At 51.7% G+C, this 23,846-nt stretch overlaps 1 protein-coding gene across 4 annotated transcripts in view; it reads right to left on the reverse strand.

Moving 5' to 3' along the window:
• Window positions 1-21,183, reverse strand: part of NECAB2 (N-terminal EF-hand calcium binding protein 2) — a 38,815-nt gene extending 17,632 nt beyond the window's left edge. For 3 of the 4 annotated variants that reach the window (XR_005723422.1, XM_040254050.1, XM_040254051.1), the window contains exons 1-3: window positions 15,510-16,606; window positions 13,469-13,494; window positions 13,228-13,325 (exon numbers count right to left, since the gene is read on the reverse strand). Coding sequence is in view for 3 of the 4 variants with exons in the window: in XM_040254050.1 (XP_040109984.1) it covers window positions 13,228-13,325; window positions 13,469-13,494; window positions 15,510-15,781 (396 nt within the window). In the remaining variant the exon portion in view is untranslated. Of the gene's footprint in view, window positions 1-13,227; window positions 13,326-13,468; window positions 13,495-15,509; window positions 16,607-21,028 lie in introns of those variants that run through there. The other variant, XM_040254052.1, reaches the window with a different exon arrangement.
• Window positions 21,184-23,846: the final 2,663 nt, after the last annotated feature.

Genomic DNA, 23,846 nt, shown 5'->3' on the forward strand with positions numbered 1-23,846 from the left:
AGTGTGGAAGTTGTGGACAAAAGTGAGGGGGATCACCCAAATTAAAATGAAGGTTACAGAGGTCAGGAAATAAAAATATGAGCCACTAATAATTAAATTTAAATCAGACTGGATTAAGTCAATAAAGAGTGACAAACAATGGAAAAAATAGCCAGTCATCCTAACAATTCTTTTAATTTCACAAGAGAGGAGAGAACGTGTTTTTTATCAGCCAGGTATAAAAATAGGATTAATAGTGTTAATAATGTATATTTTAGATGTCCCTTCCCTGGTGGCTCAGACAGTAAAGAATCTGCCTGCAATGCAGGAGACCTGGGTTTGATCCCTCAAGAAAGGAATGGCAACCCACTCCAATATTCTTGCCTGGAGAATCCGGTGGACAGAGGAGCCTGGCAGACTACAGTCCATGGGGGTCTCAGACTGAGCAACTGACACTTTTTCTTTCACTTTAGAAAGTCCCAAGTGTAGTGACTTTGAAATCATAAGCAATGTGCTAAACAAAGCAGACTGCCCAAAGGTGAAATGTAGAAAAGATGAAGGAGCATTAACAAAAACGGGAAGCGTATGAGATTACGACAGCAGCCAGGCCTGACAGATCCCAACAATGAAGAGTCGGCCTAGACTGCCCCAGGTAAAGGCACTGTCCCAGATTTGATTAAGCAGGACTGCAGGTATATTTCAAGCGAAACAGCACTCAAGGATTTGTAAAGAAAAGCCTGTGCAAAGACTCGGCTACCAAATTTGATCAAATGACTAAGACAAGCTGCAATGTCATGATCGAGTAGAATTTAAATGGGAAAGTATTACATAAGAGAAGGGTAAGAATAAATGACAAAAGGCATAATGCATTACAAGGACACGACATTATCAAATCTTTGTGCGTTATGAAACCTCCACGTACCAGGAGAGGCTACAGCTCTATGGATGGCTATGGGGAAGCAGACGGCTATAACCACTTTGTAAAGGCAATTCTGCTTTATATCGAGAGACTTTCACTGCCCAGTATTTCTCCACTTTTGAACATCTATCTTTAAGAAATAATGCAAATGTGGACAAATATTTATGTCCCAAGGTTACAGGGTTGATACATAGGAGCCAAAAACCTGGAAATAATCTAACATTCCAACAAGAGAGGAAAAGTATGCAAATTTAAGTAAGAATATTTAAAGTACTTTTAAGCGGTTTGAATAATATGGGAAAATATTTGTTAAAATGTTAGGTGAAAAAGAAAGCAAAAAAATTCTGTATGCAAAGTGACTTTACGTGTATTAGAGAAATCCACAAAGGAAGAAAAACAGGCTCAAAGAAATCAATTATCAGCTAAAATGGTAACAGTGGTTAGAGATCGTAGGAATTAGAAGTGATTTGAAATTTTTCTTTGTATTTTTCTCTACTTTCTAAATTTTGAATATTGAATATGTATTATTTACATAACAAAAATATGATAACAAGGTCTATAGGCATCAAACAGCATGGAAGAAAAATATTAGAATTACAAAAGTTAAATGACAAAATAAAATTCAGTGTAAGAAATTAGCCCAACAGAGTCCCACAAAACAGATAAACTACAAACAATAAATGTCTACTGTAAATGGCATTATTGAGAAAATGTGAAATGGGAAAAAAAAAAAAAAAAAAGATGACTGGGTTCCTTGTCCAATATACTCTTCTGGGTTATCTAAGTCTTTGCTTGTTTTGGAGCTACTTTTAAAACTCTAGCATATAAAAAGTTGACAGTAATGCAAATAATTCCCATCCGCAGAAATGCATATGAATTTTGCCTGGTAGAATGCAACTGACTGTATTTATTTACAGATTCATCTCAGAATTCCTGTTGTCTTATGTATGGCAAATGTTCTTTGAATTCTCCTCGGAGCCAGTTTAACGTGTTACTGGTTTTCACATTAATGAGTTAAATAAAATCTTTCACATGTGTTCATTTCATAATCGTACAAGAGACAATCTTACCTTTACACAAAGTTGTCTTTTTAACAACATATTTCATAACAAAGAAGGGATAACTATGCTCAGATTTTATATTCTTTAAGTATGACCCACATCATCTTCTCAGGTATCCATCTCAAGTATCCATAATTTAAAAAAAAAAAATAATAATACGTAGTGAAGAAATCTCAGCATGTTAAAACAACAACAACAACAAAACTAGAACACAAACTACTGATCACTTGGTTTTATCCTAATATCAGGAAGTGAGGGAGGACCTAACAAACCATTAGAGGACACAGGGACAGGAAATACTACATTCTAAAATCTATCATTACAGTGGAAGTATCATTCAGAGGTAGATTTCTACACTTCATTATTCAAAAAAAATCTAAGCATTCGATTTCACATATGAAAAGCTACAGTCACAACAATAAGCCTGAGGAAATAGGAAGTAGAAAATAATAATGATAAAAACTATAGAAACAGTAGATTCAGTAGCAAAGATACAGAATCAATACTGCCAAAATGAACAAACTATTTCCAAGGCAATATACAGAGTCAACGTGATTCCTGTCAAATTACCAATGGTATTTGTCACAGAACTAGAACAAAAAAATTTAAAATCTGAATGGAAGGCCTTCCTTGGCAGGCCAGCGGTTAAGACCACCTGCCAATGCAGGGGACACGGGTCCTACCCCTGCTCCAGGAAGACCCTACATGCCGTGGAGCAGCTAAGGCCACAGGCCACAGCTACTGGGCTTGTGTTCTGGGGCTTGGGAGCCACAACTCCTGAGCCCGCGCACTGCACCTATGGGGCCTGGAGCTCCTGCCTTGCAACAAGCCACTGCAGTGAGAGGCCCTCACACAGCCAGAGAGCAGCGTCTGCTGGCCACAACTAGAGAAAGCCTGTGTGCAGCAAATGACCCAGCACAGCCAAAAATTAAAAAAAAAAAAAAAAAATTGAGCGGAAACACAAAAGACCCTGAATAGCCAGAGCAATCTTGAGAAAGAAAAACAGAGCTGAAGGAATCAGGCGCCCTGACTTCAGGCTAAAACTACAAAGCTACAGCCATCAAAAGAGCATGATACTGGCAACAAAAACAGAAATATAGCTCAAAGGAATAGGACAGAAAGCCCAAAAATAAACCCGCCCACCTATGGTCAATTAATCCACCACAAAGGGTGTAGGAATATACAACGAGGGGAAGACAGTCTCATTAGTAAGTCATTCTGGGAAAACTGGACAGCAGCTTAAAAGAGTGCAATTAGAACATTCTCTAACACCATACATAAACTCAGAGTGGATCAAAGACATTGTAACTCTTACAGGAAAACGCAGGCAGAGCACTCTGTGTTAAATCGTAGCAATATCTTTTTTGATGCCCCTCCTAGAGTAATGAAGATAACAAAAAAGAAACCAGGACCAAAGTAAACTCAAAAGCTTTCACACAGCAAAGGAAACCATAAACAAGACAAAAAGACAACCCACAGACTGGGAGAAAAAACTTGCAAATGATGTGACTGACAAGGGATTAATCTCCAAAATATACAAACAGCTCAATATCAAAAACAAGCAAACAACCCAATCAAAAAACGGGAAGAAAACCTAAACAGATATTTCTCCAAAGAAGACATCCAGATAACCAAAAAGCATGTGAAAAGATGCTCAACATCACTAATTGTTAAAGAAATGCAAATCAAAACGACAATGGGGTACCACCTCACACCAGTGAGAATGGCCATCATCAAACATCTACAAGCAATAAATGCTGGAGAGGGTGCGAACAGGGAATCCGCCTACACTGCTGGTGGAAATGTAAACTGGCATGGCCACTCTGGGCTTCCCGGGTGGTTCAGTGGCAAAGAATCCACTTGCTAGTATTCTTGCCAGAAAAATATCACAGACAGAGGAGCCTGGTGGGTTCAGTCCACGGGGTCACAAAGAATCAGACACGACTGAGCATACACACACAGCCAGTATGGAGAACGGTATGGAGGTTCCTTGAAAAACCAGAAACAGAGCTACCATACGACCCAGCAATTCCACTCCTGGGCGTATTCCAGAAAAAATCCTAACTCAAAAAGATACATGCACCCCAGTGTTCACTGCAGCAGTGTTTACAATAGCCAGGACATGGATGCAACCTAGACGTCCACCAGCAGACAAATGGGTAAAGGTGCGGCGCATATGCACAGTGGAAAGTCAGCCATAGAGAAGAACCAAATAATGTCATTTGCAGCAACATGGAAGGACCCACAGATTGTCATACTGAGTGACAAACGTCAGAAAAAGACAAATGTTACATGATATTGCTTGTATGTGGAATAAAGAAGGCTGGGCGCCAAAGAATTGATGCTCTCGAACTGTGGTGCTGGAGAAGACTCTTGAGAGTCCCTTGGACTGCAAGGAGATCCAACCAGTCCATTCTAAAAGAAATCAGTCCTGAGTGTTCATTGGAAGGACTGATACTGAAGCTCCAATACTCTGGCCACCTGATGCAAACAGCTGACTCATTGGAAAAGACCCTGATGCTGGGGAGAGACTGAGGGCAGGAGGAGAAGAGGGTGACAGAGGCTGAGATGGCTGGATGGCATCACCCACTCCATAGACATGAGTTTGAGTTAGCTTCGGGAGTTGGTGATGGACAGGGAAGCCAGGCGTGCTGCGGTCCATGGGGTCGCAAAGAGTCGGACATGACTGAGTGATTGAACAGCAAGCACATATATGTTTACATGTAACTGATTCACTTTGCTGTCCACCTAAAACTATGGCAACATTGTAAATCAACTATACTCCAATAAAAATTTTTAAAAAGATACATGCACCCGGATGTTCATGGCTGCCAAGACACGGAAGCAACCTAAATGTCCATCAACATAAGAATGGATAAAGAAGATGTGGTACACACTGCTATCCGTAAAACAGGGACCAACAAGGACCTACTGCACAGCACAGGGAACTCTGCTCAACGTTATTACAGCAGCCTGGATGGGAGGGGAGTTTGGGGTAGAATGGATACATGCATGTCTATGGCTGAATTCCTTCCCAGTTCATCTGAAACTGTCTCAACGTTGTTAATCTGCTATACCTCAATACAAAATAAAAACTTTAAAAAAAAAGATGCGATACATATATACAATGGAATATTACTCTGGCCCCCTTCACAGATGACAGCCTTGATGTGATGAAGGGGCTTGTGTAACTCAGCGAAGCTATGAGCCATGCCATGCAGGGCCATCCAAGACGGATCAGTCATAGTGAAGAGTTCTGACAAAATGTGGTTGACTGGAGGAGGAAACGGCAAACCACTTGAGCATTCTTGCCAATAGAACACCATGAACAGTATGAAAAGGCAAAAGGATCATCAGAAGATGAGTCCCCAGGTCAGAAGGTGTCCAATATGCTACCAGAGAAGAGCACAGAGCAATTACTAACAGCTCGAGAAAGAATGGTGGCTCAGTGGTAAAGAAAACACCTGCCAATGCAGGAGACGTAAGAGACGTGGGTTCCATCCCTGGGTCGGGAAGGTCCCCTGGAGGAGGGCATGGCAACCCACTCCAGTATTCTTGACTGGAGAATCCCATGGACAGAGGAGCCTGGTGGGCTAAAGTGGGGTCACAAAAAGTTGGACATGACTGAAGTGACTTAGCATGCCGGATAGAACGAAGTGGCTGGACCAAAGCGGAAACACTGCTCGGTTGTGGATGTTTCTGGTGGGGAAAGTGGAGTCTGATGCTGTACAAAACAACACTGCATAGAAACCTGGAATGTCAGGTCCATGACTCAAGGTGTACTGGATGTGGTCAAAGCAGGAGATGGTAAGAGTGCCACTCAGGAATCAGTGAACTAAAATGGACAGGAACGGGCATATTTAATTCAGATGACCATTATATATCACTGTGGGCAAGAATCCCATAGAAGAAATGGAGTAGCCCTCACAGTCAACAAAAAAATCCGAAATACAGTACGTGGGTGCAACCTCAAAAACAACAGAATGATCTCTGTTCGTTTCCAAGGCAAACCATGCAACATCACAGTAATCCAAGTCTCTGCCCTGACCAGTAATGCCAAAGAAGCTGAAGTTGGACAGTGCCATGAAGACCTTCTGGGCTTCCCTGATGGCTCAATTGGTAAAGAATCCGCCTGCAATGCAGGAGACCCCAGTTTCATTCCTGGGTTGGGAAGATCTGCTGGAGAAGGGATAGGCTACCTATTGCAGTATTCTTGGGCTTCCCTGGTGGCTCAGCTGGTAAAGAATCTGCCTGCAGTGCAGGAGACCTAGGTTCGATCCCTGGGTTGGGAAGATCCACTGGAGAAGGGAAAGGCTGCCCACTCCAGTATTCTGGCCTGGAGAATTCCATGACTGTATAGTCCATGGGGTCGCAAAGAGTCAGACATGACTGAGCAACTTTCACTTTCATGATGACCTTCTAGAACTAACACCAAGAAAAGATGTCCTTTTCATCATGGGACTAGAATGTAAAAGCAGGAAGTCAAGAGATACCTGGAGTAACAGGCAAATTTGGCCTTGGAGTACAAAATGAAGCAAGGCAAAGGCTAACAGAGAGAACGTGCTGGTCATAGCAAACACCCACTTCCAACAACACAAGGGACAATTCTACACGTGGACATCACCAGATGGTTAATACCGAAATCAGATTGATTATATTCTTTGCAGCCAAAGATGGAAAAGCTCTTTATAGTCAGCAAAAACAAGACCAGGAGCTGACTGTGGCTCAGATCATGAACTCCTTACTGCAAAATTCAGACTTAAATTGATGAAAGTCATGAAAACCACTAGGCTATTCACGTCATGATTCCCATCAAATCCTTTATGATTATACAGTGGAAGTAACAAATAGATTCAAGAGATTAGCTCTGATAGACAGAGTGCCTGAAGATCTATATGGAGGTTTGTGACATGGTATAGGAGGCAGTGACCAAACCATCCCAAGAAAAAGAAATGCAAGAAGGCAAAATGGTCGTCTATATTTGTCTTACAAATAGCTGAGGAAAGAAGAGAAGTGAAAGGCAAATGAGAAAGAAAAAGATATACCCAGCTGAATGCAGAGTTCCAAACAATAGCAAGGAGAGACAAGAAAGCTTTCTTAAGTGAACAATGCAAAGAAATAGAGGAAAACAATAGAAGGGGAAAGACTAGAGATCTCTTCAAGAAAATTACATACACCAAGGGAATATTTCATGCAAAGATGGGCACAATATAGGACAGAAATGGCAAGGACCTAGCAGAACAGATTAAGAAAAGGTGGCAAGAATACACAGAACTGTACAAAAAAGGTCTTAATGACACAGACAACCACGATGGTGTGGTTACTCACCTCGAGTCAAATATCCTTGAGTGTGAAGTTAAGTGGGCCTTAGGAGGCATTACTACAAACAGAGCTAGTGGAGGTAATAGAATTCCAGCTGAGCTATTTCAAATCCTAAAAGATGATGCTGTTAAAGTGCTGCACCCAGTATGTCAGCAAATTTGGGAAACTCAGCAGTGGCCACAGGACTGGAAAAGGTATATATATTTTCAGTCCAGTCCCAAAGATGGGCAGTGCCAAAGAATGTTCAAACTAGCGCACAACTGTACCCATTTCACATGCTAGCAAGGTAATGCTCAAAATCCTTCAAGTTAGGTTTCAGCAGTATCTGAACTGAGAACTTCCAGATGTACAAGCTGGATTTAGAAAAGGCAGAGGAAGGGGCCATATGTATACCTATGACTCTTTCATGGGAGGTGTGACAGAAAACAACAAAATGCTGTAAAGCAATTATCCTTCAATTAAAAAATAAATAAATTTTTAAAAGAAAAAAGAAAAGGCAGAGGAGCCAGAGATCAAATTGCCAACATGCACTGAATCATACAGAAAGCAAAGGAATTCAAGAAAACCATCTATTTCTGCTTCACTGACTATTATAAAGCCTTCGACTGTGTGGATCACAAACTGGAAAATTCTTAAAGAGATAGGACTTCCATTCCACCTTACCTGCCTCCTGAGAAACTTATATGCAGGTCAAGAAGCAACAGTTAGAACCAGACATGGAACAACGGACTGGTTCAAAATTGGGAAAGGAGTACATCAAGGCTGTATATTATCACCCTCCTTATTTTACTGACACGTAGACCAAAATGCCAGGCTGGATGAAGCACCAGCTGGAATCAAGATTGCCAGGAGAAATATCAACAACCTCAGATACGCAGATGATACCACCCTAATGGCAGAAAGCAAAATGGAACTAAAGAGCCTCTTGATGAGGGTAAAAGAGGAGAGTGAAAAAGCTGGCTTAAAACTCCAACATTCAAACAACTAAGATCATGGCATCCGGTCCCATCACTTCATGGCAAATAGATGGGGAAAAAATGGAAACAGTGACAGATTTTATTTTCTTGGGCTCCAAAATCATTGCAGACGGTGACTGCAGCCATGAAATTAAAAGACACTTGCTCCTTCAAAGAAAAGCTATGACCAACCTAGACAGCATATTAAAAAGCAGAGACATCACTTTGCCAACAAAGGTCCGTAAAGTCAAAGCTATGGTTTTTCCAGTAGTCACATACAGATTTGAGAATTGGACTTCACAAAGAAGGCTAGATGCCAAAGAATTGATGCTTTTGAACTGTGGTGTTGGAGAAGACCCTTGAGAGTTCCTTGGACAACAAGGAGATCAAGCCAGTCAATCCTAAAGGAAATCAACCCTGAATATTCATCGGGAGGGCTGATGCTGAAGCTGAACTGCTAATACTTTGGCTACCTGATGCGAAGAGTCAACTCACTGAAAAAGACCCTGACGCTAGGAAAGACTGAGGGCATGAGGAGAAGGGGATGACAGATGAGATGGTTGGATGGCATCACTGCCTCAGTGGACAGGAGTCTGAGCAAGCTCCAGGAGACAGCGAAGGACAGAGGACACCTGGTGTACCGCAGTCCATGGGGTCGCAGGGTCAGACACAACCGAGGCATGAACAACAAGAAAACACACTGTAATAGGAAAGGTAAATAAACGTGTCAGCGGCTCATTTCTAGAAACAGCTAATTAAAATGGGCAAAACTGTCAAACAGAAGTTTAAATGCAGCAAAATAGGAAAAAAATTAAATCAAGACCTGAGCTCTATCGGCAGATGTTTTATTGAATGTAATCTGAATTATGTGTTTGTCTTGTTTCAGACAGTGATTAAGAATTTAAAAAAACCATAAGAGCATGCTAAGCATTATTGATCATAAAACTGAACATGTCCACAGCAGTTCTGTTTAAAAAAATATTATAACGGACACCAAAAATTTAACTAAAATTAAGACTGACTTTAAAATCACTATTAAAATAATCCTCTCCTCCTGTTTAAGCACCCCAACCCAAGCCTATGCATTAATTCTATTTTTGAATAGAAAAATGACTCTGAGATAGACAAGCTGATTCACACACAGAAAGATATGCAAAACCACCTACAGTTCAGTCTCAAACTATCATCCAATCTGAATTTCTGATACAGACAGAGAGAAAATGCTCAGCTAGTGACAAGGATTCAGCACTATGGTCAAAAAAATGTGCCAATTAGGGTTTATCACAGGAAGCTAAGGATTGTTCAATAGGAAAGAATCTAATAATAGAATCTACCTCATCAATAGTTCAAGAAAAATCATATGATCCCTGAAAAAGAAAAAAAAAAAAAAAGGCATTTGAAAGAATTCACTACCACCCCCTAAGGCAAAATTTAATGAAAGGAATACAAAAATATTTTTTTACAGGCTGAAGAGGATTCTAAAAATAAGAGCTGGTATTAATGTTATAATTAGTGAAGAACTAGAGAGATGCATTTGAACCTCAGAAGTGAAACAAGGATGCTTGACGTAACATCATTACAGTGTTTGAGAATTTGGGGAAAATACAAGAGGACACAACAGAGAAGGAGTAGGGACACAAATGAGAAGTGAAGATGACTGTACTAGCTAGCAATGCTACTAGGACTGCACGTCTGCAAAAGCAAACGAGTCAACTAAACCAATGGACACGAGAGAAGTATTTGAAACAATCAGTGAGCTCCATTTCTCCAGACAAAAACTGATGAGAAAGCATGCGAAGAAAAAGAAACACTATTCTCAATAAAATATTAAAAAATCAAATCCAATAACACATCAAAAAGATCGTGACATATAAAAAGTCCCATGACCAAGTGGGATTCACCTCAAGTTTACAAGGATGGTTCAACAATAATACACAGATCAGTGCGATACACCACTTAAAACAAAAGACAATATACAATGGAGGGCTTTCCTGGGGGCTCAGCGGGAAAGAATCCACCTGCCAATGCAGGAGATGAGGGTTTGATCCCCAGTCCGGGAAGATGCCACATGCTACACAGCCACTAAGCCTGTGAGCCACAGTTATTGAGCCTCTGTCCTGGAGCCCAGGAGCCACAACTACTGAGCCCACCTGCCCTACAGCCTGTGCCCTGCAACAAGAGAAGCCGCGACCAGGAGGAGCCTGTGCCCTGCAATGAGGGAGTAGCCCTGGCTCACAGCAACTAGAGAAAGGCCCGCACAGCAAGGAAGACCCAGAGCAGCCACAGATCAAAAACAAATCTTAAAAAATATATACAATGGAAGGTGACTCAGCCATAAAACAAGGAATGAAATAATGCCATTTGCAGCAACATGGATACAACTAGAGATTATCATACTGAGTGAAGTAAACCAGACAGAGAAAGACAAATACCACGTGACATCATTTATATGTGGAATCTAAAATATGACACAAGTGCATTCGTCTATGAAATGAACAAGATTACGGACACAGAGAACAGACAGGTGGCTGCCAAGGGGGAGGGGGCTGGCAGAGGGATGCAGCGGGAGGCTGGGCTAGCAGATATACGCTGTCATATATAAAACGGATAAACAACAAGGTCTGGCTGTAGAGCACAGAGAGCCATATCCAACATCCTATGATAAACCAGAAAATAGTATTTTAAAAAAGAACATGTATAAATGTACTGAATCACTTCGTTGTACAGCAGGAATTAACACAACATTGTAAATCATGTATATTTCAATTAAAAAACAAAGAAATGCCAGTTACCATTGTGACAATCTCCCGTCACCACCACCACCACTAAGAACACACCAAAGGCTGCAAGCTTTCCAAGAGCAAAAATCCCCCAAACTGCTCTAAGTTGTACTGGTAGGCATTAAAATCCTCTCCCTGATGGAGAATGGTGTCACATCTCTGAATTGTTAAGCCCAAAGACCAAGAGACCAGTGCACATTAATAATGCCAAGACAACATTGCTGGGTAGTGGCCCCATTCACAGATTTGAAAACTGAGGCTCAAGGTGGTGACTTCAATTGCGAGGAGTCCCAGGTGGGCACACCTCACAGAACGCTTGAGGAACAGAGCTGGGGCCGCCACACTGTGCAAGGGTTCTGGAGGTGGGGGCTTTCCTTGTCTGCTAAAGCCACTGTGTCTTGACATTTTCAAAATGTCAATAGTGTACAAGGATGAGCAATGAAAGGGTAGTGGTCTCACGCAATGTTAAAAAATACTTTAACACACCAAGTCTCAAAACAGCACGACAGGAGGACAGACATGGAAATGTGGGGCTGTGGCAGCTTGGGGTCAGGCCCAGCTGTGGGTGGATATATGGGGAGGGGGGGATTCCCTGACACAGGGCAGGACAGGAACCCAGTAGCATGTGGAAAAAGCACACAATAGGGGCCTGACGACACTGCTAGTCGCATCTGCTCTGTGCTGGAGCTGTGCTCGGCAGCTTAGAGACCTTTCACTTTATTCAGGCCTTGCGAGGACTTTGGAAGGTGAATGCTCCCATTTCACAGCTGGAGAAACTGAGGTTCAGAAAGACAAGTGACTGGCTGGGGTCCTTTGGCCTGATCTGGCTGACTTTACCAGCTAAGCCCCCTGGCCTCAACCAGCAGGTGGGGCTGCTCATTCCTGAGTTCCCTCCGCTCAGAGGGGCTGCACGCCCTCCGGTATGACACCTGTCCAGCACAGTGTGGCCCCTCCAGCCGGATGCCTCAGCCCTAGGCTGTGCTCCATACCTCGGGCTGGGTCCTTGCTAAAGCTCCCCTACCACTTTAGCAGGAAGCTCTGGCTGTCTGGCTACCCCTCTGCTGGGCTCACCTTCCTGAGCCCTCTATTGCCATAACTGTGAAAGTGGGGGAGTGGACTTCCCTGGCGGTCCAGCAGCTGAGAGTCTCCTGCCAATGCAGGGGACACGGGTTCAACTCCTGGTCCAGGAAGTAAGATCCCATATGCCACAGAGCAACTAAGCCCGTGTGCCACCACAGCTGAGCTCGTGTGCCCTTAAGAGCCTATGCCCTGCAACAAAGGAAGTCTGAGCGTGGCAGCAAAGAGTGACTCCCACTCAGCACAGGTAGAGAAAGCCTGTGCACAACAATGAAGACCTGGGGCAGTCAAAAAAAAGAAGGCTGGTGGCAGCAACAGTCACAGCCCACAGGTTGCTGGGGGAATTACAGTGAGTGCCAAATCCTGCTGTCGTAGATCCCCAGGAAATCGATGGAGCCTCTCGAGTATGGACGGAGAGGAGAACACACCCCGCCTGTGCCCCCACCCCCAGAAGCACCAGCCAGCGCGGGTGCAGACTCTCAGGTGGGACATGGAGCCAGGAGGTGGGCTGCCTGTGGCCAGCTGAGCCACGCCACTGCCCGGCCCACGACCTGCCCCATCTCCCACCTTCTGCGCTCCTCCAGAGCATGGATGCCAACAAAGTAATCAGCCTATTCCTGAAGCCACGCTGGGGCTCTCTCTCTCCAGGACACATGGGGAGTCCTGAACTCGGGCAACCCTCCTGGTGGTTCCACCACCCAGCTCCCGTCTCCTGACCTGAACACGGCACAGTCACCCCAGACACGCTGGGGCTCCTGGTCAAGATCAGGGGCTCATGTCCACCCTCTTCCTTCCCCATCTGTAATCTTGCTGCAGAGGCCATGAGACTGGCACGGCTGACACCTGTCCTTGGACCTGGTGTCCACTCCCTCTCTAGGACTGAGTCCCAGGACCGAGCCTGATTCCAGGAAATGGCCTTGCGCTCCAAAACCGGATGCTGCTGGACAGACCCTTCCCCAAGCCCCTCACTCCAGTTCACCGTGCACCCTTGAGACGCCCAAGAAATGCCTGCTTCGGAGCTGGCTTTACCCAACACCTGTCATCACACACCCAGGCACCCCTGGGCCAAGATGCTCTCAGACCCAAACCGGCGCTCAGGCCCTCGACCCCCAGGGCCACCTACACCCACTGACCTTCTTGGTGTAGCCCATGGCCTTCAGCACGGAGTGGTTCAAGGTCTCCAGGGAAGCCAGGACATCCTCATAGTCCCCCATGTGGTCCACAAAGTAGTCTGGGGTGGGGGGAAATGGGAAGCAGAGGTCAAAGGTTGTAGGAGCATCGCACCCCTCCCCTGGGTTCTCCAACCACCATCTGTTCCCCTCCCCCCGAGAATCACTGCACACCCAGTCTGGGTCCCCACACAGCGGCACCTACCACAAAGCTCCTTGGTGTCCACATGGCTGCATGCAGAGAGAGAGGGGGGCTCAGAGACAGGCCTGTCTCCCCCTTACCCCCACCCCCCACCCGTCTCCCTCTGGGGTGAGCACAGCCCCCAGCAGTGGTCAACACCCCCCCACCTTGCAGCCTAGGTGACCCCCACTTCACAGATGAGGGAGCAGCCAGGGAAGGCTGCCACCCCCTCCGGAGGATCCGCGTCTGTGCGTCTGTCTGACCCCGTCACCACACCACCCAGCCCGTTCCACTTCCTGCGTCTGCCCACTGCATCTGGAGCAGAGGGCTGAACCAAGGGCTGTGACAGCTGTCACCAGAGCTGTCCGGCAACCTCAGCCCCGGGCCCTGCTCTGTCAGAGGGTGTGCCCCCCTTGTTCTCACTTGAGCCCTTGGGTCCTGTGTTCCTGTTCCTACAGCCAGAAGGCTCTCGGTCTTTCCTCGGAGGCCGAGCACGGGCCACCCACGCCAGGCAGATGCAGGCAGCAGCCTCAGAACCCAGACGCTGTGAACAGGAGCTGGGGGCGGGCGCCCGGGGACCCAGCTCTGTGCACGTTCTGACAACCTCCCTTCCCGGCCGGCTCCCTCACCGGGAGAGGAGGGGCTGGCCTCAAAAGCAAGCCAGCCTCATCGCAATGGCTCTGCGGAGAGGCTCCCAGCTCAGGCGCTCTGCAAATTCTGTCGTGGAGGCCCAGGTGGGACAAGTTCTCACAGGTCCTGCAGAGAGGAGGCCTGCCTCACAGTGCTCAAAGTAGCACCGACCTTCCTGAGCCGCGTGTGGACGGTTTGGGGGTAGCAAACCTGTCTAGCATCCCCAGGAAGGAACGTGTACAGCTCACACTCTAGGGAGTGTTGGAGACAAAACACCCAAAGGTCTTTAGAGCTCTGACTTCTTGCTGATGGGAAGTCCGCCCCGCCCACACTCACCAGCCCCGCTCCAGCTGCCAGAATGAGGCTGAATAATCTGTGGGCACCTGCAAAGCCCTTTCAAGCTCCCAGGGGGGCTGCAGGACCCGCTCAGAACCTCCATCTGGCTCCAGACACAAAGCCCTCCTCTGGGGTCTGCAGCAGGAAGCAGTCCCTTTCAAGTGGCCTTTCCTGAGCCAGCTGCCCCGCCCTGGCCCCAGGCCACCTCCAACCTGGGCCCCCTGAAAACAGGCCTGGGGACAGCTCCTCCTCCAGACCTCTAGCTTGGCCCAGGGGACCCCAGCCTATCAAACCTGGCCCCCAGCAGCCCCAGGAACTCGGGTCCTTAACACCTGAGTTGAGTGGAGAAGGGGCCGGGGCCTCACCCTGCCTGGGGCGGGAGGGGTTGGTCCCTGTGAGTAGAGTGAGCATTTTGTGCTGGATTTAAGGATTGGCTGGGATTGGAGGAGTTTGGGGTTGATTGAGCTGCAGGTTAGGGTTCTGGCTGGGTTGGAGAAAACAGAGAGAGAGAGAAAGAAGGTTAAGGTCCGAGTAAGAACCAGTCTAGTTTAAGGTGGGCCCTGGTTAGGAAGAGGATCTCAAAGCTCGTGTTGGGACTGAGAACAAGCATGTGGTGTTGGGGTCAGAACTGAGTTGAGCTGGCTGATTACCCCTTTGTCATCCCATGTATTTTCTGCTTCCCAGGTGGGACAGTGGTAAAGAACCTGCCTGCCAGTGCAAGAGATGTAAGAGACGCGAGTTTGATCCCTGGGTCAGGAAGATCCCCTGGAGGAGGGCAAGGCAACCCACTGCAGTATTCTTGCCTGGAAAATGCCGTGCACAGAGGGGGCTGGTGGGCTGCATCCGTGGGGTCACACAACTGAAGCGACTCAGCATGCACACACATATATTCTGCAAACCTAGGCTCTCTCCCTGCTTTGCCATGTTGCGTTCAGAAAAGACAAACGCTTGCCAACGCAATCTCAATCTGTCTACTCCCCAGAGTGCCCTAGCCAGTGGGGGCCAAAGAGCCGGCGCTCTGGATTAGCGGTCCAGGGGAGTGGACACTGGAGACTGGGGGATGCCACCTCCCCGTTCCAGCCGCCACGACTGAGCTCACTTGGTGTTGTCCGAGTCGATGGTGTGGAAGAGATTCTCCAGTTCCCTCTCATTGAGGACGCCATCTGCAAAGAAGAGCTGGAACTCCTCCAAGGACAACTTCCCGTCGTCTGTGAGGGAGAGAAAGGCAGCGCAGCTGGTGTCGCAGCGACGGGACATCCCCAAATCAACAGAGGAGCCACAGCCAGGCAATCCCCGCCAGCCCCTGCCAGCTCCCCAGCCAGCAGCCACACTCCTGCACGGGGCACCCCTGCCCGTGGCACGAACCCACATTAGCCACCATTTCACAGGGAGCAACTGCTCACCCAGCTAACTCCCCACCCAACAGAGCAACACCCATGTACAGGGACTCGCCTTACCAGCAAATACTGGGGCTCCTCAAGCCCTGCAGCCAACAGGCAGGCAGAGAACACCTGCCAGGCAACCGTCGCTCCGAGTCACCTGCCCACCTGGAGGTAGGTAACCCCATACCTGTTGCCTCCGGCGGTCCCCAGCCTTTTTAGCACCAGGGGTTGGTTTCATGGAAGACGATTTTTCCACAGACCAGGGGGAGGGGATGGTTTCGGGGTGGTTTCAGGATGCTTCAAGCACACTGTGCCCTTTATTTCTATCATTTTATCAAACCTCAGATCAGGTGTTAGATCCAGAGGTTAGGGATCCCATACCCGTAAGAGGCAGGTTTAAACCTGGGCGGTCTGAGGAGCACTCTCACTTGCTTCCAAAAGCCCAGAGAACCTCTGTACACTTAAATCATCTCTACCCCAGCACCCAGGTCCTGCCTGGGGAGGCAACGACCTCTCTCCTCTCTACCTTCACAGGATGTGACGTGACCCACTGCCAGCAGTGGCATGGAGTCCTCACCAGGCCGTGGATGCAGCCCTGAAGATGCCAGAGCCCAGGGGCAGGTGGAGGCAGGCCCAGGGCGGGGTTCTGGACGAAGGGGCCCCACAGCAGACACATCTATCCCAATGCGTCCCTCCCCAGCTCACACCTTCAGCAGCCTCCACTGCCATCGCCCTGGGTAGCAGCATCTGCTGGGGAAGCTCTCATGGGTTGGGGGCAGCCGGGCCCCTGAGAGAGGGGCTCCCAGCAGAACTCCAGCTCAACACACTCATCTCCCAATCCCACCCCTGAAGTCACGACCCCCTCCTCAATGACCTTAGACCGGTCCTGTTCCTCCCTAAAGGAACCATGTCTGTGGGAGGCAGTGGAGGTCAGGGAGAAGGGCGAGCCCAAGACCCTTCCTGCCCCAGCCCCTCTCCGTAGACCCCCTTCATTACTTCCAGCTAGTCTGCACTCAAAGCCCTTGAGAGCCCACGCGGCACTTTGTGTGGATTAGAAAGAAATGCCCTTCCTGGTGGGCAGGGTGGTGGAGATGCAGCCCAGCATCAGAGCTCCTGAGGGGCGGGGCATGCAGGCTGGATCTGAGGTCCTCAATTCTCTTGAGTAGGTGCTCTTGCAAAGTGCACAACACGCCCAACCAGACATGGCAGACCTACTCAGGCCCAGGGCAGAAGTCACTCACACTTTTCTTTTTTAATGCATTTTACCTCTGCGGTTTATATTTTAGTTTATTATTTTTGGCTGTGCCAAACAGTATGCAATGTCTTAGTTCCCTGACCAAGGATCAAACCTGTGCCCCCTGCAGTGGGAGAACTGAATCTTAACCACTGGGCCACCAAGAAGTCCCCACTGTACATTTTAAAGGCTCTGGAGCTTCTACTCTGCTGCCAGCAGCTCTGCAGGGGCTCAAAGTAGGGCAACAGGAGGCAGCTCCTCACATCTTGCAGTGGCTCCCCTCCACCCATGCTGAGAGGGGGGATATGAGAGAGTGGGCGCAGGCTTGCATATGGGGGGGCTGGGGCAACATGCTGTGTGCCTCCGACATCCTGGCTCGGGTTTTAATGTCACAAAAGGGAGAATGAATTTCTAACTCTCAAAATCCAGAGTCCCCCTGAAGACAAAACAAACACCCCCTCCTTCCCCAATAACACATGAAGACCCAAAAACCAACCATAAAAAGTGCAGGGTAACAGCTGTGAAATACATAAACGCTAAGCTATGGCTCTGTCTCCTGTGAAAGAGGATGCTTTCCAAGTTTCCTTTAGCAAGACTGATGATGATCCGGCAGCCAGGGGCAGAACCAGGGCAGACACACGGGCTCTGTGTGTTCACGCATCTGGTCCTCAAACACCCCCTGGCAGACCACCCCCCCCCCCCCCCCCCCCGTACAGAGCAGACAGGTCAGACTGGTTATGGGACTTGCCCAGGTCCCTCAGTGGCAGCTCAAACCCAGGCCACCCGGCTCCTGAGTCCACACTCCCAACCCAACCTGGGGCAGGGTCTTCTGTCAGGACCCCCAGCCACAGGGTCACACAGAGAAGCCGAGGCCAAGCCTGGATTCAGTGGAAGTGTGCTGTGAATGACTACTCGTGTCTGCCACAGGCAGGGCACCACCAGCACCTCCAACCAGTCTGCACTCAGAACGGGCAGAGGGGGGCCCACCGGCCTCCTGGGCCCAAGGCCTTCTGGGCTGACATTTACCTTGAACGTCCCAGCACAGCCCTAATGAACCCAGATCAGCTAACGAGGGAGGCAGCATCTGCCTGGGGCCTCTGTGCAATTAGAGGAGCCAGCGGGTCTACACCTCCAGGACCCCCGAGCGGGCCGTCTGAAGGTGTCCACGCTAATGAGCATGAGCTCAGCCTCTGTCCCAGTGACCTTTCAAATGCCAGGAGTCTGCCAGTGCCCTGGCCCCTGGAAGGAGACGCACTGGCACTCACTCCTCCACCGGCTGCCACACACCTCTGCCGGGCCCCAGACCCTCGGCTGCCAGGAAGGCCCCCCTCTTTCTGCCTCCCCTTGGGGGCCACGCCCGGTCTCCATCCTCACCCCCAAGAAGACACCTCTGACCTGGGAGCCGCCAGGATAGGCCAGCCCGAGCTGAGCCCCTGCTCCTGTGATTCCAGAGGCTGATTCCACTCCAACCCGTGGCCCAGGCCCTCGTTTGGGACCATCCTGCCATCCCTGCAGGCATCTTGCTGCTGTGGACGCCAGGGGCAGAGCCGGAATCTACCTGTGCTTTGTGTGTGTGTCTGCACACCTGCCGTATGCACCCACACTGTCTGCACCCACACTGTCTACACCCACACTTGCCCCTTCTCCCATTTCCCTGCCCATACGATGTCTGCAAACTGGGCTGGATTCAATCAGAACTTCCTGCCCAGCCCCCCAGCCCAGACTGTGTGATCTTTCGCGTGTCCTCCCCAGCCTTGATTCTGTCACATGTAAAAAAGTGGGGTGACATTCCTTCTGCCTCTAGGACCTGAGGGGACATCCAACGAGGAAGTCTATTAATGTCCTGGTGGGTAACGGACGCTCCACAGCCGCCAGCAGTCTCCACCATATGTTGATGCCCTGTGAAGTCCAGGGTGGGAACCCACACTTGTTGACAAATCACAGCCCGTTTTCCAAGGCTCAACATTCATCAGCTGGCATGAGTGCTCACAGACCCCTTACCACATGCCAAGACCCAAGCTCTACTCCATCCCCCTGACAGCCCCACCCCAAGGTGGGTACCAGCATGACCACCCCCACCCACGGATGGGGACGCTGAAGCCCTGAGAGTCTGGGGACTGGCCTGAGGTCAGAGCTGGGAGGGACCTGTGGCAAAAGGGGGGTGCTCCCCGGGGACCAGCACCACATCCCATGTGAGCCCCACTAACGGCCACTGGCGGCGGCCAGGAAGACAAAGGTCCTAGGGAGAGGAGGGAGCTCGGGGCCTCTGTGGGGACCACAGGAGCAAAGTCAAGGGTCCCCGAAGCTGTGCTTGGAGGGTGGAAACAGTCTCTGATGGCATCAAAGGGCGGGGGGGCAAGCAATGAGGACGAAACCCATCTTGCCTGAAGGGAGACCAGGGCGCCTGCCACCCACACACTGTAAAGGCTCCTGCAGAGCTGAGCATCCAGAAAGACACACACACACACACCCCTCCACACACCCGGCACGTACAGCAATGGTCACAGAGACCCACACACACAGGTTCCGAAGCACAAACGGAGACACACGTGCAGCCACACCCAGACGGCTGCCCCTGGGCAGGCACACACCGCACTGCCAGGAGTCACACCCGGTCACCACCTGTGAGGCAGCAGCCGGGCACCGAGGACCTACTGTGTGCCGGGCCGCGACAGGGACAAGCCCAAATCCCTCAGTGTGACGCCTCACCACCGGCTGGGGGGCGTGGCCAGCACACGGCAATGGCCACGTGGCCCCTGGCCGGCCACACACTAGAAGGTTCTGAGAGGCCTGCAAGGGGATCAAACCCCCGGACCCACTTCTCTAGTCTCTAACGCCGCTCAGGCTGCACTGTCACGACGACTTCTCGGCTGCCGCTGAAGTCCCCCCACCGTGCCCCTGCCCTTCCTCGATGCTCCGTATGGAACTGCTCCTGATGCTGCTGCTGCTGCCTTCCAGAGGCCCGGGAGGGGCCCCCGTCACACCTGAGAATGGGGGAGGCGAGAGATGGAGGACCCCCGGGCACTGGCGGCCAGGCCGTCTCATGTTCTCCCCTCAGTGCCAGGCAGGGACAGCTAGACAGTGACTCCTGGGGTCAGCAGGGAGGGGGCTGAGGGCCTGGGACCAGGTGCCGGGTCAGCTGCGCCCACTCCTCCCTCGGCAGGGGCCTGGATATTCAATCAAATCAGTATTTCCTCAAGGAATTAACACTGAACTCTGCCTACTTCTCTCTCACAAAGCTCACCAGCCACGTCTCCTCTCTTCATTTCCCCAACAGCCCTGGAACGTAGACAGGTTAAGTGTTATCACCCCACTTTAGAGATGGCAAAACTGAGGCCTGAAGCGGGACTATGTCCTGGTTCAAGACCATGGAGAGCCGCTTCAACCCAAGAACGACGATTCCAGTACGTAGACAATCACTCCCGGTGGCCACCGTGAGGCTCAGGGGGGCCCTGCCTTCCAGAAAGGCCAGGGTGGAGCAATCTCCAGCGGGTGTCCTGAATTCATGGACCGCAGCACCATTCTCACTTTATGTGGGAAGTCTCTTTGGGGGAACGGCGGCCGGGGGTGGGTGGTGGAGGGAGCACCAGGGGTCCGCAGCAAAGCCTTGGACTGCCTTCCTGCAGCTGGGTGACCCCGGGTAAGACACAGAACCTCTCTGGGCCACCATGGAGCTGACAGAACAGGGGCGACAGCATGAACGTCTGAGGAGGAAGTGTGCTGGGGCCCCAGGTGAGGCTGAGGGCTGCCTGGGCGCCCCCCAGGGCGGCTCTGGCCCGGCCCAGCTGCAGGTGGTGGAAGCGCATGAAGCGCTGACCGCGCGTAACTCACCGCACCACCCACACCTGCCCGCTGAAGCCGCACGGCTCCCCTGCTCAGTAGGAACCACGGGGGTCCCCTCGTAGGATGGAGAAACAGGTGCAGGGCAGCGTCCTGCACCCCCAACCAGAAAGAGCCAGGTCCTCACTCGGGGACAGCCTTGGGGGGTGCGGGAAGACTCACCGTTTTTGTCCGCACGGCGGAAAATCTGCAGAGAAGAGAGGTCGAGTCAGCGTCGGCTGGGAGGGGCAGGCTTCCAACACCCCCAGCCCAGTGCACCTGGGGAAGCCGGGCCCCTTTTCCCTCCTGAGGGAGGAGACCCGGGGGTGGAAGGGCGTTTCAGGCAGTGGCCCTCCAGCCCCCCTTGAGGAGGCAGCCTCCCCTCTTCCTCGGGCGCCGCTGGCCATGCGGTTGAGCGCATGCACACGGGTGTGCATCCAGAACCCTTGGCCCATGTGCCGCACCCACAGGTGGCCACGTGCTCCCCACTCCCGTCCGTGGGAGGCAGCCACTCACCTTACACCCCCACCAGGACCCCTCGAGGGCCTGGTGTTCTCCAGGGAGGGTGGGTTAAATCTGGACAGAGGTGTCTGCCAAGCGAACCTCGAGGCCTGGTGACGGCATCAGCCAGGGCACGGCGGGATTAGTGTTTTTGGGGTGGTCAGTGGGTAGGAGCAGCCCACAGGGAGCTCAGAAAGAGGGGCGGGGAGGGAAGGGGCAGCTTGGTCCCCTCCAGCTGCAGCTGAAACCAGATAGCTCCTCCTCCTGGTGTTTTTAGTCCTAGTAAGCCTTGCTGGGGGCTGCCCTGGTGGCTCAGACGGTAAAGAATCCACCTGCAATGTGGGATACCTGGGTTCGATCCTTGGGTCGGGAAGATCCCCTGGAGAAGGGAAAGGCTACCCACTCCAGTATTCTGGCCTGGAGAATTCCATGGACAGAGGAGCCTGGCAGGCTACAGTCCATGGGGTTGCAAAGAGTCAGACCCTTCTGAGTGACTTAGCATGCGTGCACGCAAGCCTTGCTGAGGGTAGGAAGAGAGGGAGACGCTGCCCCCAGCGTGTGACCCTCACACCTTGGAGAGCGGGAGCTGGGCCCCTCCCTCCAAGCAGTAGGGCAGGCATCCATTGTCGGGCACCTGGGGCTGTGACAAACTGAAGCAGCAGCTCAGGAAAGATATTCTCAAACATCCCCCCTTTCTTGAGCTGAACCCCAAGTTGGGGCAGGGGACACAGGTCTGGGGCAGAAAAGGGGGCAGTTGCCAGCACCCCAGCCTGTGCACTGCACACTGCCTGCTCCTGACTGCAGGGTTCCCGAGGAGGCTGGAGTCCCACCTTCAGGTGCCGGGCCGGGCCGGGCCGGGCCGGGCCGGGCCGGGCCGGGCCGGGCCTGAGCGTTAAACAGGTGACTGACCCGACAGGAGATGTGGCCCTGGCACTCGCTCATCACCCCCATTTCACAGATGGGGAGACTGGGGCTCAGAGCCGGCTCGAGGCCAGCGTGGCGTGAGGACTCCAGAGTCCATGTCCTGTCCTGTGCGAAGGGGTGGGGGGGGGCCAGGACAGAGCTGTCCGCTGCAAGGGGCTTTCAGCTGCGAACTCACTGGGGCTTTGAGAGGCCTCACCTGTGCAGGCGCGAGTGGTCTGTGTGTGAGCACCTTCGGGGAAGCCTGGGAGCTGCGGCCACGTGCCGCAGACTCCCCCCTGCCCTGCCGGCTCAGAGCCAGTGATGGAGGCTGGCGGCGGTGGGGGGCGAGAGGAAACCCACACTGTCCCCCACTCACCAGCATGTGATACACACACCTCTCCCAGAAACGCACCCACCGTACACAAACATGGCTCTGCACCCCCGTGTCACCCACCTCGGAGGACCCTCCCTAGGACAGGCACACCCCACTGCCATGCTGCCCCTTGGGGTGGGCAGAGCACCCCACGGGGGACGCCCCCCCACCCTGCAGAAGGCTCCCTCCTACGGAGGGGAGTGGGTGGGAGGGTGAGGTGGGGCGGTTTGGGCCCCAGAGGACGTGGGGGAGGGGGTGCGGAGTGGGGGTGAGGAGGGGAGAAGGTGAAAAGGGGAGGGGGGTGAGGAAAGGGGAGGGGGGGTGGCTCCAGTCCTACTGAAAGGAGAGAGGAAGGCAGGTGGGGAGGGGCTCTGCTTTTAAAAAGGTGGTGCCTGAGGCAAAAGGGTTGAGGATACAAGGGCTTAAGGTCCAAAGCTCGGACAAGAAAAATGGCCCTGGACCCAGGGATTGTGTGTGTGATGGGGTGGGTTGGGGGGAGAGTCTTAGAAAAGTAAGGACGGGGGACAGGGGTCCGGGGAGGGCAGGTGCAGGGGCCGACGGCGGTCTGGGACTCGTGTCCCGGGAAGGAGCGGGGTGAAGGATGAAGTGCAGGCTGGAGAAAGATGAGGGTTTGGCCAGGACAGAAGTAGGGGGCGGTGGCCGGGTCGAGGGGCTCCAGGGTCCCAGCTCCGAGAATGTGGAGATCCCGAGAGGGGGAGGGAGGTAAAGGGGTCGTCCCGGTCCGGGGACGAGACGGGACCCGCACGGAGACCGGCCCGGGGGGCAGAAGAGCTGGGGGCCGCGCTCTGCACAAGGAGGAGCCGGTGGATCCCGCTCTGGACCCCCGGGGTGGGGGCGAGCGTCCCTGCCCGGGAACCCCTGCCCTTCAGGCAGAAGGGGGTCTTGCAGGTCCCAGCGGGGTCCCGGGAGCGCGGCGTCCGCGTCGCCCGGTGGGGAGAACGGGTCCCGGCCCGCGCGTACTCACGTCCAGGATGACGGCGGTGCCCCCGCGCGGCGAGGCGGGGCCCGGGTAGGGGCCGGGGTCCGCGACGGGGGTGTTGGGGGCGTCGGGGGCCAGCGGCGCCCGGGGCTCGCCCATCCTGGCGCCCACCCAGCGCAGCAGCCCGCCCAGCGCCCGGCCCTGCGGCGGCGGCTCCCGGAGCAGCCTGTGCGCGCCGGCCCTGCACAGGCGCGCCGCCCGCTCGCACATCGCGCCGCGCCCGC

This window comes from Oryx dammah, unplaced genomic scaffold, assembly GCF_014754425.2.
Source record: "Oryx dammah isolate SB20612 unplaced genomic scaffold, SCBI_Odam_1.1 HiC_scaffold_13, whole genome shotgun sequence".
Lineage (NCBI taxonomy): Eukaryota > Metazoa > Chordata > Mammalia > Artiodactyla > Bovidae > Oryx > Oryx dammah.